The sequence below is a fragment of the Schistocerca gregaria genome, chromosome 6 (assembly GCF_023897955.1).
Source record: "Schistocerca gregaria isolate iqSchGreg1 chromosome 6, iqSchGreg1.2, whole genome shotgun sequence".
NCBI lineage: Eukaryota > Metazoa > Arthropoda > Insecta > Orthoptera > Acrididae > Schistocerca > Schistocerca gregaria.
This window is the reverse complement of record NC_064925.1, coordinates 379,356,424-379,378,348: the sequence shown is the minus strand read 5'-3', so window position 1 is coordinate 379,378,348 and position 21,925 is coordinate 379,356,424. Positions and strand designations below refer to the sequence as shown.

Genomic DNA, 21,925 nt, shown 5'->3' with positions numbered 1-21,925 from the left:
AGCACTGAAAGACCTGAGTCGAAACAAGGCCCCCGAAGTAGACAACATTCCATTGGAACTACTGACGGCCTCGGGAGAGCCAGTCCTTACAAAACTCTACCATCTGGTGAGCAAGATGTATGAGACAGGCGAAATACCCTCAGACTTCAAGAAGAATATAATAATTCCAATCCCAAAGAAAGCAGGTGTTGACTGATGTGAAAATTACCGAACTATCAGTTTAATAAGTCACAGCTGCAAAATACTAACACGAATTCTTTACAGACGAATGGAAAAACTAGTAGAAGCCGACCTCGGGGAAGATCAGTTTGGCTTCCGTAGAAATGTTGGAACACGTGAGGCAAACCTACGTTTCTAGCATTTGTAGACTTAGAGAAATGTTGACTGGAATACTCTCTTTCAGATTCTGAAGGTGGCAGGGGTAAAATACAGGGAGCGAAAGGCTGTTTACAATTTGTACAGAAACCGGATGGCAGTTATAAGAGTCGAGGGGCATGAAAGGGAAGCAGTGGTTGGGAAGGGAGTGAGACAGGGTTGTTGTCTCTCCCCGATGTTATTCAATCTGTATATTGAGCAAGCAGTAAAGGAAACAAAAGAAAAATTTGGAGTAGGTATTAAAATCCATGGAGAAGAAATAAAAACTTTGAGGTTCACCGATGACATTGTAATTCTGTCAGAGACAGCAAAGGACTTGGTAGAGCAGTTGAACAGATTGGATGGTGTCTTGAAAGGAGGATATAAAATGAACATCAACAAAAGCAAAACGAGGATAATGGAATGTAGTCGAATTAAGTCGGTTGATGCTGAGGGAATTACATTAGCAAATGAGACACTTAAAGTAGTAAAGGAGTTTTGCTATTTGGGGAGCAAAATAACTAATGATGGTCGAAGTAGAGAGGATATAAAATGTTGAATGGCAATGGCAAGGAAAGCGTTTCTGAAAAAGAGAAATTTGTTAACATCGAGTATAGATTTAAGTGTCAGGAAGTCATTTGTGAAAGTATTTGTATGGAGTGTAGCCATGTATGGAAGTGAAACATGGACGATAAATAGTTTGGACAAGAAGAGAATAGAAGCTTTCGAAATGTGGTGCTACAGAAGAATGCTGAAGATTAAATGGGTAGATCACATAACTAATGAGGCAGTATTGAATAGGATTGGGGAGAAGAGAAGTTTGTGGCACAACTTGACCAGAAAAAGGGATAATTTGGTAGGACATGTTCTGAGGCATCAAGGGATCACCAATTTAGTATTGGAGGGCAGAGTGGAGGGTAAAAATCATAGAGGGAGACCAAGAGATGAATACAGTAAGCAGATTCAGAAGGACGTAGGTTGCAGTAGGTACTGGGAGATGAAGCAGCTTGCACAGGATAGAGTAGCGTGGAGAGCTGCATAAAACCAGTCTCAGTACTGAAAACCACAACAAAAACAACATGAAAGTTGGTAGTAGTGAAAATCATCACAGTGAAATACATAAATTATTTATGTGGCTATAGCAGCTTAACTTTTCCAGTAGCAATTTGTCATTTGTGTCAAGAAGTACAGTCATAAACCTGTTCAATTGTTTGGTGTATAAGTGTAAATTTATAAGTCGTTTCACCCATGGAGATGATTTGTGGCCAAAGGCAGGTAACAAACTGAAGCAGGTATAATTCACTATCATGTCAGAATAGTCTTTGAAAATAGAGTTATGTCTCTGAAGGAAGTTGGAAATATTGTGATTGGAGACAGAGTATTATTGGTGAAAAAAGTCCTTAAGCAAGAAGTTACAATAATATACTACCCATGGAAAAAGTCTGTTAACAGCCTGAACCATTAAAAGCTTTCAGTTGTTATGTAAAGATTTGTTTTCTTACTGATTCAAACTGAATGTAAGAAAATTAAAAGTAATGAAACAACCTCTATAGTTTACATAACACAATCTTTTTTAAATTAATTACATTATTTTTCTAAAGCTGCTGACTTTGTCCATTTAACCTTTCTTCCATCTATTTCATGGACATTTTTCTACTTCATTGCCATCACAACAGATAGATACCAGGCAATAGTTGCATTCTCTTTGCATGTTTCATTTGTAATAAGTCATTATTATAACTACAGCAACATACCACTGTTGCTTATTTAACCTGTCTGCTTCCTGTACAAGTTTTGTGTATGGCTATTACTAGAATTATCTAACACTCTCAATCAAACTGTGGTATAACTTTGATTTATGTGCTTTTATTACAGCCCCAGACATTGAAGATATAATATTATGTCACTTCAGGTTTTTGGGTTTTGAATCTTGAAAATAAGGTTCATCAATAACTCAGATATTTGATTTATAATAGATGCATTGCTTAAGATTGCATTACATGGATGCAGTGATCAGTAAACAGAAAATGGTGACTAAAAAGTAGTATTTTTAGATTGTGACACTAGACTAAATGCTATGCTATATGGAGGCAACCGGGCACTGATTGCAAAGAACAATGTCAGAATACAATCTAAAATATATATAGATAAAATGAAAGTGATGGCATTTCAAGGCATACAATCAGTAAGATAAAAGCAGTCTCGAGTACTAAAATCTTGGAGAAAATTGAAATTTAAATTTCTGGGAGGCAACATCTCATATGAATACAACTGTGGCATGGACCAAAAATTAAATATATTTACTTTCATGTGTATGAGGGACATTCAGTAAGCAATGCGACACTTTTTTCCCCTGAAAGTATGTCGGTTTTATTCAGGATTACAACACAACGTATTATTCCCCTGTCTTTTGGCTGTAAAACCATATTTTTCAACATAATCTCTGTTCAACGTAGTGGCCACATTACTGGGAGGGCCTGTACACCCATATGGTATCACTCTACTGGTCAACGTCAGAGCCAGTGTTTTGCTGCATCAGTAACCTCTCCGTCATCCACTGCAGTCCTTTAGGGGCCAAGCAGATGGAAGTTGGAAGGTGCGATATCCAAGCTATAGGGTGGACTAGGAAGAACAGTCAGTTTTGTGAACTCCTCTCAGGTGTGGAGACTTGTGTGAGCCCTTATGTTGTTATGGTGAAAGAGAAGTTCATTAGCAGTTTTGTGGTTTTGAACACACCAAAGTCATTCCTTCGATTTTCAGAGGGTTGTGGCCGGCTGGCATGTGGGAGAATGGCCCAGGTTTTTGAGACCTTGTAGCAAAATGACAGATGCTTTGCCTATTGGCTCACCATGCTTTTGTTCACTGCTATGCTTCTGTAGACATTCTGCAAGCACCTGTGAATACCTATGATGCTCTGGCTTTCCACCAAAAGGAACTCAATGACAGCTCTTTACTTGGAACACACCTCAGCTACAGACAACATTTTGATTGCTATATATAATGACATCACTTATGAGAACTTTATGCTACTGTAGGGGCTGAAGTGGGAATATTCCTTGATCTCCCACTACAAATTCCACATTTTTTCAACTGAAACTGGCCGAGAAAAATGTGTGGTACATTACTTATTGAAGCTCCTCATGGAATGATGTAAAAACTGAGTTGACAGCATAAATCCAGGAAAGAAATGTAGCTGAAGTTTTACAAAATTGTAGTAGTGCCAACCCTTATTTATGGCACTGAATCATGAATGAAAACAAGACACTAAGACAGTGGAATATAGGCTAAAGAAATGAGATTTCTAAGAATAGTGAGAGATCATAAATAATTGAGGGCTTATGGGAAGATTTAGCAATATATAACTTAAAAGAAAATAGGGTGAAATGGAAGGAATTGTAGACAGTTTGGGCAGAGAAGACTCCTGGTAAAAGCTCTTAGTTATAAAAGCATTGGCAGGAGAAATGTACGAAGGCCATACAACAGATAGAGTACTGTAACAGGTGATTTGTATAAGACGTGCAGTGAAGAAGAAGAAGATGGAGAAGAAACTACTTTGAGGAAGCCATTTCTCTCTCTCTCTCTCTCTCTCTCTCTCTCTCTCTCTCTCTCTCTCTCTCTAACTAGAGAAAGATGGACAGCTCAAAACTAGTAACACATCTATGTTGTTAAACAAACTTACTTCCTTTTCCTCAGTTTTGTTTATTGTTTCCATTCTGTGATTTCTGTTATTGTAACAATTTTGTATTCAGTTATATTTACATTATTATTGTACTAAAGTTAAAATTTCCATTGCTTATTATTCAGCAAGCAGACATATTTTAAACATTTATTGTTCAGTTTCAGTTGCAAAAAATACAATAACTGCAAAAATAATTATTGTCATGTTTGATTCAGAATGAAATTTTGTTTACTATTTTTGTACAAGCTGCCGTGTGGAAACGCTTTCCCTGCCCTTGTGCTGTCAAAGGTTGGTATTCACATTAATCTGTCTGTCTCCATTAAAGAGAAGCATATATTTCATTCTATGTCAATTTCATTATGTGCCTGTTATTTTCAAAGGCATTTCCTCCCTTTTTGCTTGTAGTGATGGTTAATTCGCTAATATTATGTGCCAATACTGGCAGATTTGTTACATAGTTGGTGCTGACAGGTCTTTGATATCTTCTAAGTATACTGTCTACTTGATGATTTCACAAATTGTCTACTTTCGCAGATGCTCACCCTCCCAAGTACCCTGACAGTGGAGGTGGAGACAAAGTGCCACCAAGAGGAACCATGCTTTCTGAAGACTATGCAGAAATTGTGGATGAGGAAGGGGACTATTCTACACCTGCCAGTAAGTATTTCTCATCCCAGTAAGCTGTTGTTTCTGTCAGACTTACTTGACTCCTTTAAAATTCCATGTAACTAGTACTGCCAAGAGTATCTATTTACCTGTTTTGTTAAACTTGTAGCAGCTAAATGTAAAAGTTTGTGCTCAATTCCCAATGGATTTTAATGAAGAGTTCATTTGATCCTTTTATCCACTATCACTACAAAAATGATTTTTTCAAAAGTAAAATTTCGTGTTGTAGTTCACAAGACATTTTTGATATCAGTTGCATCCCATTCCATTGATATATTTTCCAGCAATCTTTCACTAAACACATACTGATATAGAATGACACAAATTCTGTAAGAGGTATGTGAATGACATACTCATTCTATTTAACAGCACAAATGATGAAGTAGCAACCCCTTTTAATAAATTCAGTAATCTGCATAATAAAATCCAATTAACTTTTGAGGATGAAAAGGCCAACACCATACCTTTCCTTGATATGAAAATATCAAAACAGAACTGGCAGGTGTCTTTCAGTTCTCACAGAAAGCATACTGGCTCTGACACAACTGTATCAAATGGTTCTGCACATCCCACCTCCACCAAAAACATGGCATATAAATCAGTGCTATACAGAACCAACAAATTTTCAATTTGGTGTACAGAACTCCAACATGACGTAGAAAACCATAAAATATATTGCAGTATATGTTTCATAGATCCAGTGCTCATTAATACACTGTCTCAGCAGAGAAACAATAATGTGAACAAGAAATAGCAAATTACACTCACAGCTGACAGCATCCCAGCAGTTAAATGTTTAAAAATGCTATATTTTTGTATAATTTCTGATAAATTTACTAGGTAATTCATAACTAGAGTATTCAAAAACACACATGTAAAAATCAGCTTCTGCACCACTAACCACCTAAATAACAAGCTTATCCACAGTATAAAACAATCAAATACAGTTCTTGGTGCATCTGGCATTTACGAAATTACCAGCACCTAATACAATAAATATTATGTCGGACTGGCTGGCAGAAATTTCAGAACTCGACTAGACCATATAGACTCTCATAGACTGGAAAAATATAAGAAATCAGCATTAGCAACACACATTAAAGACACAGGACAAGGCAATCTTGAAATTTTGTACGAAACCTGAAAAAGTAAAAGAATGGACATAGTGGAAGAAATGGAAATATTCATTCATAATACATAAAATGGAGATAATATTGTTTATGAGATAACTGAATTCAAAAACTCACAATTCTTCAGAAGCCCTAATGCAGATGTAAAGCAATACATTTTGAGATGTGCCAGTGTGAAACCAATGACTACCAAATTGTCAGTATCACACATGTCACAGCAAAGAAGCAATAGTTGATACTTGCCCACACACTGCAAGTATTGTTTAGGATCTGTGTTTAGTTTCCCAGAAATAAAAAGTGCTGTTCTTTTTTTGCTAACTGGAAATAGTTCATTGTGGGGATCTTGGTTGCAGCAAAGGATTATGAACTGGACCGCAGCCGTGTTGAGCTGGGTGAAACAATTGGTGAGGGACAGTTCGGGGACGTTCACAAAGGCACGTTCAGAGCTGCTGATGGAACACCAGTACCTGTTGCAGTAAAGACCTGCAAAGCTGATGCCGATCTTGCCACTGCTGAGAAGTTTCTGGAGGAAGCATGTAAGTATAGAACATGTAAAGTAATGGAACTTCCAGTGCTTACACTGAGGAGAACCAGCCTCCAAATTCCATCTAAATCTAGGCTTTATGTGATTGAGGCATATTTTAAGTATGTTCCTTTGACAAAGATATGGCCTACTCTAATCTGAGACTGAGCTTCACCTGTAATGACATTGTTATTGACACAACATTAAACCCTAACATTTCTTTCGATTTTAAATGCCACAAATGTGCAGTGGAGGTTATTTTGTGACCTTATAGTACAGAAGACAATTGAGTTGTTATAATGGTAAAATTATGGCCTCCCAAATGAGAAGCCTGTATAGTCTGCCCATGAACTTGAGTGAGTGAGCAAGATCCCACTCTCTCTACCCAGGTAAGTCACTAGGTGCTTCTACAGGCCGTCTCATAATATAGTACCGGTCCTGCTGCAGTACACGCTTGAAATCTGTGGTGATGCCGTGTACAGATATGTCCCGACAGCATTTATTGTTAGTTAAATGTGTTGAGACCATAAGGAATACAAAAGATGGTAGTTTCTTCCAAAACACAACATTGTAGAGTAAACAATATTAATATAGAACCAAATATCTGTTCATGTAAAAGTATGTTCCTTCACCGCTCGTAATAAAACACACCCCATATAGTGCACTCAATCTGTAGAATGTAAGGCTTGTTCTTACTTTGTGTTTCTAGTAAAAGGTAGAAGTTTTCTTTGAAGGGCTGCATTGAAACATAACAATTCTTGCAACATAAAGAGTGTTTAAAAAGTAACGAGAAATTTATAATTTCGCGTGTTGTATTGGTCTGATTTGTACTGCATGTTTTTTCACTGTCTTCACAAACATGTCTGAAAAGTTTATGCATATTGGGTATTTAGTCTGTTGTCAGCTATGAAAAATGTTACATGTGTTTTGGCCGTGCTAATGATTATTTGTTTTGTATATAAATAGATCAGAGAGTTTCTATTAAATTTTGTTATAAGAATGGAATAAAGTATATTAAACTTTGAGAAATATTAAATATTGCTTTTGATGAGTCTGCTATGAATAAAACAAGGGCTTACAAGTGATATAAACATTTCAAAGCAGGCAGTGCAGTGCAGTGGTTTTACAATGATAGATGACATTAAAAATGTATAGTTAAGAAAGCTATAAACTATCCCAAAGGAACAATTCCAAAAGTGTTTCTGGAATTGTAAAAAACATCAGCATAAGTATGTAGTGAGCAATGAATATTTTGAAGAGGATAGCATTGCTGTAGATTAACAAATAAAGTTCTTACAAAAAAAATAAAAATCAGTGTGTGAATGCACCACGAATGTCAAGCTTTTTGCATAGAAGTCCAGAATCAGTGTGCATGTTTCAAAGGAAATTTCAGCAGTGTTTAGGATAGCTATTGCATACGTATCTTAAGCAGTGTGTCTTAGAAGCAGGTGAATAGTAACTGAGATAGAGTTTTAGTGACAGAATACATTCAAATGCTGCTTTTCCATAAGCATCAAAAGTTTTATGTGATTGAATCACATTCTGTTAGTGAGAAATCAGTTAATTTTACCATGCTAATTTTGTTCAATTAGTGATGAAGGTATTTATTGCTTTGGACCACATATGACTGCATTTACCTTGGAAAACTGTTTAACACTTTCAGTACTATGTAGTAAATTTCTGTTAAATGAAATTTTATAGTATATGAACATAGTCATGCTTGAAAGCATACACAAGACACTGTATTTTTTAAGAAATTATTCGTTGCCCATTCACATAATTTGTATTTTAAAGGTCATCATTACAGTGCCACTGTCATTATCATCATTGTGGTCACTTTCTAAATTAATAACTATGGCATCTAGTATGTCTTCAACAATCCCATCCTTAACCCAGAACTCTCTTTCAAGTTTCTCTACATGGAGACAGTATGCACTCCAGTTATCTTGAGTTATAATTTTAAAACCTGTAAGAAGTGTTGGTCTGTGCTTTTTTTGGTTACTTAAAAATTTAGGTTGGAATAAAAAAATGGCAACTCGGAAAGTTGCTACATACCTTCTTTCACCAACAGCAGTAACTTCCTCATGCAAATATCTCCAAGTATATTTCTTCCTCTTACAAAATTTTTGAGTTTTGCGCACACCTGTTCAATTGAATTTAAGTTACAGTTATATGGTGGAAGTCACAGCATTGTGTGTCCATTACATTCAAGTATTTTATTAATTTCAAATACTTTGTCTTCTGACTTATGTTGTTTAATTAAATCAAGTAACTTTGTTTTTCTCATTGACAAATCATTTTCCACTATGGTGTTATATATAATAGAGGGAAACATTCCACGTGGAAAAAATATATCTAAAAACAAAGATGATGTGACTTATCAAACAAAAGCGCTGGCATGTCGATAGAAAAACAAACAAACACAAACATATACACAAAATTCAATCTTTCGCAACCAATGGTTGCTTCTACAGGAAAGAGGGAAGGAGAGGGAAAGATGAAAGGATGTGGGTTTTAAGGGAGAGGGTAAGGAGTCATTCCTTTCCCGGGAGCGGAAAGACTTCCCTATATTAAAAACAAAGATTCCAAGACTTACCAAGCGAGAAAGCGGCGGTAAACAGGCACAATAAATAAAACACACAAATACACACACATAATTTCGAGCTTTCGCAACCAACGGTTGCTTCTTCAGGAAAGAGGAAAGGAGAGGGAAAGACAAAAGGATGTGGGTTTTAAGGGAGAGGGTAAGGAGTCATTCCAATCCCGGGAGCGGAAAGTCTTACCTTAGGGGAGAAAAAGGACAGGTGTACACTCGCACACACACACATATCCATCCGCACATACACAGACACAAGCAGACATTTGTAAAGGCAAAGAGTTTGGGAAGAGATGTCAGTCGAGGCGGAAGTACAGAGGCAAAGAAGTTGTTGAAAGACAGGTGAGGTATGAGCGGCGGCAACAACTTGAAATTAGCGGAGGTTACGGCCTGGCAGATATCGAGAAGAGAGGATATACTGAAGGGCAAGTTCCCATCTCTGGAGTTCTAACAGGTTGGTGTTAGTGGGAAGTATCCAGATAACTCGGACGGTGTAACACTGTGCCAAGATGTGCTGGCCGTGAACCAAGGCATGTTTAGCCACAGGGTGATCCTCATTACCAACAAACACTGTCTGCCTGTGTCCATTCGTGCAGATAGACAGTTTGTTGCTGGTCATTCCCACATAGAAAGCTTCACAGTGTCGGCAGGTCAGTTGGTAAATCACGTGGGTGCTTTCACACGTGGCTCTGCCTTTGATCGTGTACACCTTCCGGGTTACAGGACTGAAGTAGGTGGTGGTGGGAGAGTGCATGGGACAGGTTTTACATCGGAGGCGGTTACAAGGGTAGGAGCCAGAGGGTAGGGAAGGTGGTTTGGGGATTTCATAGGGATGAACTAAGAGGTTACGAAGGTTAGGTGGACGGCGGAAAGACACTCTTGATGGAGTGGGGAGGATTTCATGAAGGATGGATCTCATTTCAGGGCAGGATCTGAGGAAGTCGTATCCCTGCTGGAGAGCCAGATTCAGAGTCTGATCCAGTTTGCTACGAAGACCTAGGCTGTAGGAAAGGGACTGTTTGATTTGGAACGGGTGGCAGCTGTTGGATGGATGTGTGTGTGTGTGTGTGCGCGAGTATATACCTATCCTTTTTTCCCCCTAAGATAAGTCTTTCCGCTCCCGGGATTGGAATGGCTCCTTACCCTCTGCCTTAAAACCCACATCCTTTCATCTTTCCTTCTCCTTCCCTCTTTCCTGACGAACCAACCGCCGGCTGCGAAAGCTCGTAATTTTGTGTGTGTGTTTGTGTGTTATTTTATTGTGCCTGTCTACCGGCGCTTTCCCGCTTGGCAAGTCTTGGAATCTTTGTTTTTAATATACAGGATGATTCAAAAACAATACCACAACTTTAGGAATTTAAAACTCTGCAATGACAAAAGGCAGAGCTAAGCACTATCTGTTGGCAAATTAAGGGAGCTATAAAATTTCATTTAGTTGTACATTTGTTCGCTTGAGGTGCTGTTGACTAGGCGTCAGCGTCAATTGATGCTAAGATGGCGACTGCTCAACAGAAAGCTTTTTGTGTTATTGAGTACGGCAGAAGTGAATCGACGACAGTTGTTCGGCGTGCACTTCGAATAAACAGTTTACAGAGAATGGGTGTTTGTGCAAAGGGAAAAGTTCTGGATGGCCGAGAACGAGTGATGAAAATGTAGCACGCATCCAGCAAGCATTTGTTCGCAGCCCAGGAAATTCGACTCGCAGAGCTAGCAGAGAGCTGCAAATTCCACAATCAACTGTATGGAGAGTCCTACAAAAAAGGTTAGTTATGAAACCTTATCGTCTGAAATTGGTTCAAGTACTGTCTGCAGCTGATAAGATTAAAAGAATCGATTTCTGTGATTTTATACTTGCTCAAATGGAAACAGATGAATCTTTCGTTTCAAAGATTGTGTTTAGTGGTGAAGCAACTTTCCACACTAATGGGAAAGTGAACTGTCACAATGTATGTATATGGGGCACTGAGAATCCGTGGGAAACAACTCAGTATGGACGTGACTCGCCTAAGGTGTACGTTTTCTGTGCCATTTCAGCCAATAAAGTTTTTGGTCCCTTTTTCTTCGAAGGTGCTACTGTAACTGGACTACAGTATCTGGAGATGTTAGAGAATTGGCTGTTCCCTCAGCTCGAACAAGAAGCACAACAATTCATATTTCAGCAGGATGGAACGCCACCACATTGGCACTTATCTGTCCGTAACTACCTGAACGTCAACTACCCGAGGCGATGGATCGGCCACCAGGCAACCCGTGACAGAGCACTTCATACTGGCCTCCAAGAAGCCCTGATCTTACTCCCTGCGATTTTTTCTTATGGGGGTATGTTAAGGATATGGTGTTTCGGCCACCTCTCCCATCCACCATTGATGATTTGAAACGAGAAATAACAGCAGCTATCCAAACTGTTATGCCTGATATGCTACAGAGATTGGTGGGAGGGTGCATAGGACAGGTTTTACACCGGGAGCGGTTGCAAGGGTAGGAGCCAGAGGGTAGGGAAGGTGCTTTGGGCATTTCATAGGGATGAACCAAGAGGTTACGAAGGTTAGGTGGACGGCGGAAAGACACTCTTGGTGGAGTGGGGAGGATTTCATGAAGGATGGATCTCATTTCAGGGCAGGATTTTAGGAAGTTGTATCCCTGCTGGAGAGCCACATCCAGAGTCTGATCCAGTCCCGGGAAGTATCCTGCCCCGAAATGAGATCCATCCTTCATGAAATCCTCCCCACTTCACCAAGAGTGTCTTTCCGCCGTCCACCTAACCTTCGTAACCTCTTGGTTCATCCCTATGAAATCCCCAAACCACCTTCCCTACCCTCTTTCTCCTACCCTTGTAACCACCCCCGGTGTAAAACCTGTCCTATGCACCCTCCCACCACCACCTACTCCAGTCCTGTAACCCGGAAGGTGTACACGATCAAAGGCAGAGCCACGTGTGAAAGCACCCACGTGATTTACCAACTGACCTGCCTACACTGTGACGCTTTCTATGGGGGAATGACCAGCAACAAACTGTCCATTCACATGAATGGACACAGGCAGACAGTGTTTGTTGGTAATGAGGATCACCCTGTGGCTAAACATGCCTTGGTTCACGGCCAGCACATCTTGGCACAGTGTTACACCGTCCGGATTAGCTGGATACTTCCCACCAACACCAACCTATCCGAACTCCGGAGATGGGAACTTGCCCTTCAGTATATCCTCTCTTCTCGATATCTGCCAGGCCGTAACCTCCGCTAATTTCAAGTTGTTGCCGCCGCTCATACCTCACCTGTCTTTCAACAACTTCTTTGCCTCTGTACTTCCGCCTCGACTGACATCTCTTCCCAAACTCTTTGCCTTTACAAATGTCTGCTTGTGTCTGTGTATGTGCGGATGGATATGTGTGTGTGTGCGAGTGTACACCTGTCCTTTTTCTCCCCTAAGGTAAGACTTTCCGCTCCCGGGATTGGAATGACTCCTTACCCTCTCCCTTAAAACCCACATCCTTTTGTCTTTCCCTCTCCTTTCCTCTTTCCTGAAGAAGCAACCGTTGGTTGCGAAAGCTCGAAATTATGTGTGTGTATTTGTGTGTTTTATTTATTGTGCCTGTTTACCGCCGCTTTCTCGCTTGGTAAGTCTTGGAATCTTTGTTTTTAATATAGGGAAGTCTTTCCGCTCCCGGGAAAGGAATGACTCCTTACCCTCTCCCTTAAAACCCACATCCTTTCATCTTTCCTTTTGCTTCCCTCTTTCCTGACGAAGCAGCCGCCGGTTGCGAAAGCTCGAAATTCTGTGTGTGTGTTTTATTCATTGTGCCTATCTACCGCCGCTTTCCCGCTTGGTAAGTCTTGGAATCTTTGTTTTTAATACATTTTTCCCATGTGGAAGTTTCTTTCTATATATATATATATATATGTAACAAAGATTCCAAGACTTACCAAGCGGGAAAGCGCCGGCAGACAGGCACATGAACAAAACACACAAACACACACACAGAATTACGAGCTTTCGCAACTGGCAGTTGCTTCGTCAGGAAAGAGGGAAGGAGAGGGAAAAATGAAAGGATGTGGGTTTTAAGGGAGAGGGTAAGGAGTCATTCCAATCCCGGGAGCGGAAAGACTTCCCTTAGGGGAAAAAAAGGACAGGTGTACACTCGCGCGCACACACACACACATATCCATCCGCACATACACAGACACATATGTTTGGCGCCGTGCAGGTGAGCGCCACAATCAGGACTGCATACGACCGAGGCACACAGGGCCAACACCCGGCATCATGGTGTGGGGAGCGATCTCTTACACTGGCCGTACACCTCTGGTGATCGTCGAGGGGATACTGAATAGTGCACGGTACATCCAAACCGTCATCGAACCCATCGTTCTACCATTCCTAGACCGGCAAGGGAACTTGCTGTTCCAACAGGACAATGCACATCCGCATGTATCCCGTGCCACCCAACGTGCTCTAGAAGGTGTAAGTCAACTACCCTGGCCAGCAAGATCTCCGGATCTGTCCCCCATTGAGCATGTTTGGGAATGGATGAAGCGTCGTCTCACGTGGTCTGCACGTCCAGCACAAACGCTGGTCCAACTGAGGCGCCAGGTGGAAATGGCATTGCAACCCGTTCCACAGGACTACATCCAGCATCTCTACGATCGTCTCCATGGGAGAATAGCAGCCTGCATTGCTGCGAAAGGTGGATATACACTGTACTAGTGCCGACATTGTGCATGCTCTGTTGCCCGTGTCTATGTGCCTGTGGTTCTGTCAGTGTGATCATGTGATGTATCTGATCTGACCCCAGGAATGTGTCAATAAAGTTTCCCCTTCCTGGGACAATGAATTCACGGTGTTCTTATTTCAGTTTCCAGGATGATTCCAAGACTTACCAAGCGGGAAAGCACCGGTAGACAGGCACAATAAATAAAACACACACACAGAGAATATTTTTCCCATGCGGAAGTTTCTATATATATATATATATATATATATATATATATATATATATATATATATATATATATATATATATATATATATATATATATATATATATAAAAAACAGAAAGAAACTTCCACATGGGAAAAATATATTAAAAACAAAGATTCCAAGACTTACCAAGCGGGAAAGCGCCGGCAGACAGGCACATGAACAAAACACACAAACACACACACAGAATTACGAGCTTTCGCAACTGGCAGTTGCTTCGTCAGGAAAGAGGGAAGGAGAGGGAAAAATGAAAGGATGTGGGTTTTAAGGGAGAGGGTAAGGAGTCATTCCAATCCCGGGAGCGGAAAGACTTCCCTTAGGGGAAAAAAAGGACAGGTGTACACTCGCACACACACACACACATATCCATCCGCACATACACAGGCCTGTGATGATAGAATGTTGGGGCTATTGTTACTGTTTTATTTTATGTGCAAAATAATGTTTAAATTGTAAAAGAAAGTGATAACTTGAAAGCTAGTGAATTTTTCTATGCTGGTATAGACATTCATGTTCATAAATTAAGGACAATTGCAGAATGTGGTGCCACACAATGTGGCACTATACAAAACAGTCGCTAATAGACTAGGCACATAGGGAACACACATGTCACAGATCTGTAAGTCCATGGTATTGGTGATAAGTTAAGAAAGCTGTCCCAAAACACTTGTGCTACAAAATGCCACTGTTTCCTGTGTGTGTACCCCAACATCTGTATGGGATATGATCACCAAGCACACATAAAAAGGCCACACAATGTGTTGGCATTCTCTGGATTAGGTGGTTAAGCAGCTGCTGGGATATAGCCTCCCATTCTTGCACCAGTGTGTATCAGAACTCCTGGAGTGTCCTAGGGGTTTGAAGATGTGCAGTGATACATCGAATGAGAGCATCCTAGACATGCTTTGTGTGGTTTAGGTCTGAAGAACAGACAGGCCACTCCATTCGCCTGATATCTTCTGTTTCAAGGTACTCCTGCACAATGGCAGCTCGGTGGGGCCGTGCGTTATCATCCATCAGGAGGAAGGTGGGAGCCACTGCACCCCTGAAAAGGTGGATATACTGGAGAAAAATGACGTCCCAATACACCTGACCTGTTACAGTTCCTCTGTCAAAGACATGTAGGGGTGGACGCGCACCAATCATAATCGCACCCCATGCCATCAAACCACGACCTCCATACAGGTCCCTTTCAGGGACATTAAGGGGTTAATATCTGGTTCCTGGTTCACACCAGATGAAAACCCGGCGAGAATAGCTTTTCAGACTATATCTAGACTCTTCCATGAACATTACCTGAGACCACTGTTCCAGTGACCATGTACTGTGTTCTTGGCACCAGGCTTTACGGGCTCTCCTGTGACCGGAGGTCAGTGGAATGCACCTTGCAGGTCTCTGGGCAAATAAACCATGTCTGTTCAGTCGTCTGTAGGCCATGTGTGTGGAGACAACTGTTCCAGTAAGGTCCCGAGCAAGGCTACCTGCAGTACTCCATGGCCATCTGCGCTCACTGATAGTGAGATATCCTGTCTACCAGAATCATTGCCATAATCTTGAGATCACACTTTGTGGCATATGGAGGGACCGTGCTACGACCTGCTGTGTTTGACCAGCCTTCAGTCGCCCTAGTATTCTATCCCTCATAACGTCGTCAATATGTGTTCTTTGAGCCATTTTCAATACACAGTCATGATTAGCATGTCTGAAAATGTCTTCACACTTACTCGCTGCACTGTACTCTGACGTGCACCAACACCCCTCTGCAAATGTGGACAGCTGCCAATGCCACCAAGAGACGACCACAGGTCAGATGCACTGCATGGTCATACCCCGAGGTGATTTAAACTCGCAAACTGCCTGCCACAGTGTTGTTTCACCATGTATCAGCATTATCCTTAATTTATGGACATGAGTTTATATCGGAGTGCCACATACCAGTCTGTAGATAAGTAATTGCCTACCTTTGTTGCCCTATATAACTTCCATTCTGGAATCTCCTCAGTTATAATCATGTGCTGCAATTATTTGTACTTGCCATCCAACAGTGGATGAGAAAGAAATATAGTGTTGTTCCTGTGTTGTGCTACTCGCTACACTGAGACAAATATTAGGTTCTGCTGGTGCATAAATGGTTAGGATGACTGCTGTGAGTATATTTGCATTGACTTTTGGTGAAATCCTGTTTTGCTATTTGGAGTAACCACATTCAGATCCACATTGGAGCTCTTTATTTGGCTTTTCTGTTGTTTCCTCAAATGACTGAAGTCAAATGCCGGTATAGTGCCCTAACTGGGGCCTCTCCGAGTTAGTGCTCTGTCTCTGTTGGACACCATTAACAAGGTCTTAAACAAACAGTTTTCTGTTTTGGTATTTTCATTACATATGAGACATTTAAGCAGTTATTCCTCAAGGGCTCTGCACACACATGAATCATAACAAAACTCCAATGTGTGGTACAGTGGGAAGATCTCTCAGCCATGCACTTCTGTGGTTTGCCAAATAAGGATGTAGATGCAGATTTGTGATTCTCTGTGAAATATCATTTGTATATGCAGCATTCTTGTCTATTAAAGTATGGTTATTCAAAACTTCCTGTGAGGACACAAGTTAACTTATTTCAAAACTTAAGGAGGTGTTGATTGGAGATCAGATACTAAAAAAGTATGGCAATGGAGCAGAATTATAGAACTAGGATTTTTCTTTGGAACACACAGAACTTTAGATACAGAGATGTATGTTCCTCCTCGATGACATATTATAATGCATGCAAGTGGCAGTGCAGGATGAATAATATTAAAGGCTAGTGAAGATGATGTAACCTACCTCATAGATTTTTGACTCCTGTCTTTCATGTTTGAAAAATACTGTAAAATTGAAAGTTTATAGTGATAACTAAATATTACTAATAACGGGTTGACCTTATTAACTGGTGTTCCACTCCTGCATTAATCTGTGTGAGTGTCTATCTATAACATGTATGTATGTATGTTGAGTCACATCGACATTATTCCATAAATATCAAAACATATGTATCTAACAATTTCAACTAACGTCTAAGAGCATAGTCACAAGTTAAAAATTTTATGTCAGTAACTAGTGCAACAGTAAGCGTGTACCCAACTGAACTCTAATGAGAATAATTGTTAGCCTTGTTTGATGGAAGAAGTTTACTCCATTTGCCTGACAGGATAGAATTATAATATGTGGGAAAATTGTTTGACACTGTGAAGTTTGGTGCTTCCATTTAATGGTTAACCTACTTTAGGAATATATTTATAGGCTATCACAGACAATAAAAAATAAGTAATTGTGATGTCCAACTCCACTGATTCGTGTATATTTGGAACAAATTTTTCATATCTCTTTATGAAACACAATACATCTTTTTATGGTAAACTCATTACAAATTTATGTAAATAAAATAGAAAGAAACTTCCACACAGGAAAAATATATTAAAAACAAATATTCCAAGACTTACCAAGCGGGAAAGCACCGGTAGACAGGCACAATAAAATAACACACACACACAAAATATCTAGCTTTCGCAACCAACGGTTGCTTCTTCAGGAAAGAGGGAAGGAGAGGGAAAGACGAAAGGATGTGGGTTTTAAGGGAGAGGGTAAGGAGTCATTCCAATCCCGGGAGTGGAAAGACTTACCTTAGGGGGAAAAAAGGTATATACTCTCTCTCTCTCTCGCGCGCGCGCACACACACACACACACACACACACACACACACACACACACACACACAGATATATACAGACACAAGCAGACATATTCACAGGCAAAGAGTTTGGGCAGAGATGTCAGTCGAGGCAGAAGTGCAGAGGCAAAGATGATGTTGAATGACAGCTGAGGTATGAGTGGCGGCAACTTGAAATTAGCGGAGATTGAGGCCTGGTGGATAACGAGAAGAGAGGATATATTGAAGGGCAAGTTCCCAGTTAATATGTCTGCTTATGTCTGCTTATGTCTGTATATATATGTATGGATGTGTGTGTGTGTGTGTGTGTGTGTGTGTGTGTGTGTGTGTGTGTGTGTGTGTGTGTGTGTGTTTGTGTGTGTGTGTGTGTGTGTGTTTGTGTGTGTGTGTGTGGGCGCGCGCGCGTGTATATACCTATCCTTTTTTCCCCTAAGGTAAGTCTTTCCGCTCCCGGGATTGGAATGACTCCTTACCCTCTCCCTTAAAACCCACATCCTTTCGTCTTTCCCTCTCCTTCCCTCTTTCCTGAAGAAGCAACCGTTGGTTGGAAAAGCTCGAAATTTTGTGTGTATGTTTGTGTGTTATTTTATTGTGCCTGTCTACCGGCGCTTTCCCGCTTGGTAAGTCTTGGAATCTTTGTTTTTAATATATCATTACAAATTTATCTTGACAAATCTCTCATGTCTAATTAATGTATTCACTAATACCCTGAAACAAAAAGCTGAAGACAAAGAAAAAAATACTTTGATGTCCTGTATTTGTAGTGCTGATGAATGATGAATTACAGATTCGTCTGAGAGAAACAGTCTGGTACTGACTTTTAACTGTGAATTGCTGTGTAATATTTTGCAGACATAATGCAGCAGTTTGATCATCCCCACATCATCAAGTTAATTGGAGTGTGCTCAGAAAGCCCCATCTGGATTGTAATGGAACTGGCGAGGTTAGGGGAGATGAGGGCATATCTCCAGAGCAACCGTCATATACTCACCTTAGCTACACTGCTGCAGTACACATATCAACTTAGTACTGCACTGTCATACCTGGAAAGTAAGAAGTTTGTACACAGGTGTGTATTTTACACTGAATATAATTAAGTAATATTATTTCTCATCATCGAAACCTACATTTTGCCATTTTAACAGTGTATGTTAATTGTTACATCATTAAATACTAATGATTTTTCTCTAGTCTATAACTAATGCTGATCATCTGTAAATGAATGAGAATGTCAATACTTACCTAATAATTGTATGAGGAAGGGGTCCACATGTTGCATATAATTGTCAAATGTGGTAGTTACTGCTTATGGGGGTCAAAAACAAATTATTTATTGCAGTTGCAGTTGAAATTTTGAGCTTTCACCATTTTCAAGCAAATAGTATGACAATAAATATACACATAGGCATACATACAGCCTTCATTCTGATATTTGAAGGAGCATAAGCATTGTCCAGACAAAAAAAAAAAGAAAAAAGTGTACAAAACCGTGACAGTAACTTATCTACTATCTGTTGTTGACAGTGTTTTGTTTGTACATCTGTGTATAGTCAACATCTTTTTATACTATGATTGCAAATATTTATTACAAAGCCCATTTTAATTTTAAAATGATCAAATCCAGCTTAGTGCTTCCTCACATGTTAGCTTAAATCACCTTATACAGTCTTTTTTCCCACTCATCGCTCCATGTGTTGCATTCCCCACTCATCCATTTCTTTTTGCATTTATTTTTACTGAATGTACATACTGCATGCAGTCACAGTTATCTGTAATTCTTCTTCCACATACAAATTTCCAATTTTTAATCCTACTGTCAAATGGATCATTACAAACAATAGAATATATGAGGGTTGGAGCTTTAATAATGGCAACTATTTATTTACAGCTCGTACAAAATAGGTACGGTTTCAAAGTTTTACTGAGCTTCAGAGTAGTCACCAGCGTTGTGTATAACCCATTGCCAGTGATGTGGTTGTCATAGGATACTGTAAGCAGTGCCAGTTGTGTTGACAGTTCGAGCAGTGCGGTCTATTGCCTGACGAATTTGTAGCAGTTCTGTAGCGAATGCCATGAAGCGTTTCCTTCAGTGTAGAAATCGAGTTGAATTCACGAGGGCTTAAGTCAGTAGGTCAGGTCCTGCAGAAAGTGTCATCACTTCTGTCTCTATGCTGTTCATTTTTGGAACACAACCTACGACCAGCTTAGAGACAGAAGTGATAACATTTTCTGCAGGACCTGACCCTCAGTTTGCAGGACAATGCTCAAGCACATACAGTGCAAGCTGTTACTGACTTGTTTGACTGATTGGGCTGCTAAGTGCAATACCACCTACTGCACTCCCCTGACTTAAGCTCTTGTGAGTTCAACTCGATTTCTAAACTGAAGGAAACACTTCATGGCATTCGCTTCAGAACTGCTACAAATTTGTCGGGCAATAGACCGTGCTGCTTGAACTGTCAACACAACTGCCACTCCTAAGAGTATTCTACGACTTTCACAGTGCTGGCAGTGGGTTATACAAATTGCTGGTGACTACTTTGGAGATCAGTAAAACTTTGAAACACGCACCTATTTTGTATGAGCTGTAAACAAATAGTTGCCACTATTAAAGTTCCAGTCCTCGTAGATATATTACTAACATTGTTTTGTACATATCTGTTTTAACATATTAGTATTTATACATTGAAGTGCCAAATAAACTAGTGTAGGTATGCGTATTCAAACACAGAGATATGTAAACAGGCAGATTACGGCAGTGCAGTCTGCAGTGCCTATATAAGACAAGTGTCTGGCGCAGTTGTTAGATCAGTTACTACTGCTACAACGGTGGGTTATCAAGCTTTAATTGATTTTGAACACGATGTTATAGTCGACACTTGCGCAATGGGACACAGCATCGATAGCGATGAAGTGGGGTTTTCCTGTATGACCATTTCACGAGTGTTGCGTGAATATCAGGAATCTGGTAAAACATCAAATCTTTGACATCGCTGCGGACAGAAGAAGATCCTGCAAGAACGGGACCAACAATGACCGAAGAGAATCGTCCAGTGTGACAGAAGTGCAGCCCTTCTGCAAATTGCTGCAGATTTAATACTGGGCCATCAACAAATGTCAGCATGTGAACATATTCAGTGAAACCTCATCAATATGGGCTTTCAGAGCTTAAGGCCCACTCGTGTACCCTTGATGAGTGCATTACGCAAAGCTTTATGCCTACCCTAGGCCCACCGACACAGACATTGGACTGTTGATGATGGAAACATGTTGCTTGGTCATATGAGTGTCATTTAAAATTTGATTGAGTGGATAGACATGTACAGATATGGAGACAGTCTAGTGAATCCATGTACCCTGCCTGTCAGGAGGGGATGTTCAAGCTGGTGGAGGCTCCGTAATGGTGAGGGGCGTGTGCAGTTGGAGTGATGTGGGACTCTTGATACATCTAGATACTACTGTGACAGGTGACACACGTGTAAGCATCCTGTCTCATCACCTACATTCATTCATGTCCATTGTGCATTCCGACCAGCAGGACAATGCAACACCCCATAGTTCTGGAATTGGTACAAAAGGCTCCAGGAACACTCTTCTGAGTTTAAACAGTTCCGCTGGCCACTAAGCTCCTCAGACAAGAACATTATTGAGCATATCTGGGATGCCTTGCAAGGTGCTGTTCAGAAGTGATTTCCACCCCCTCATGCTCTTATGGATCTATTCACAGTGTCGGTTCCCTCCAGCACTACTTCAGACATTAGTTGAATCCATGCCAAGTCATGTTGCGGCACTTCTGCATGCTCACGGGGGCCCTACTCGATATAAGGCTGGTGTACCAGTTTCTTTGGCTCTTCAGTGTATTTTCCTGAAAATGAAACATGCTCAAAATTTCAATTACAATATATGCAACCTTTCGATATATTCATTTAATAAGTCTTACATCATTTTTCTTTCTTGAACAAGGATAATGATAATAATAGCTGATTCAGAGAGGACATCAACGAGAAGATAGTGAACACTCTTAAGAGACTCTAACAAACACCATATCTGTAGACTCTTGTACCACAAGGAAGCAAGAGAGAAGATGTTGTTATGGGTGGCCGGTATCCTCTTTCTACAACACAAATGCACACATGGATTAATACGGTTCCTTATTTACATTGACTGTAAATATTTACTTAACTGAATAGAGTCCATGTTTTGTGGTACAAGCTCATCGGCAGTAGTCTTCATGCAGATTGATGTAAAGTGCAATTCTGGTTGAGGTGAACTAGTCCCGATACCATCACTAAT

At 40.4% G+C, this 21,925-nt stretch overlaps 1 protein-coding gene across 10 annotated transcripts in view; it reads left to right on the top strand.

Annotated features, from left to right (window-relative positions):
* Positions 1-21,925, top strand: part of LOC126279066 (focal adhesion kinase 1) — a 743,693-nt gene that overhangs the window by 627,235 nt on the left and 94,533 nt on the right. For 5 of the 10 annotated variants that reach the window (XM_049979508.1, XM_049979509.1, XM_049979505.1 and 2 more), the window contains 4 exons: positions 4,280-4,321; positions 4,568-4,690; positions 6,183-6,365; positions 18,485-18,701. In XM_049979508.1, the coding sequence (XP_049835465.1) occupies positions 4,280-4,321; positions 4,568-4,690; positions 6,183-6,365; positions 18,485-18,701 (565 nt within the window). The remainder of the gene's footprint in view (positions 1-4,279; positions 4,322-4,567; positions 4,691-6,182; positions 6,366-18,484; positions 18,702-21,925) is intronic. The other 5 variants (XM_049979513.1, XM_049979507.1, XM_049979506.1 and 2 more) reach the window with 1 other exon arrangement.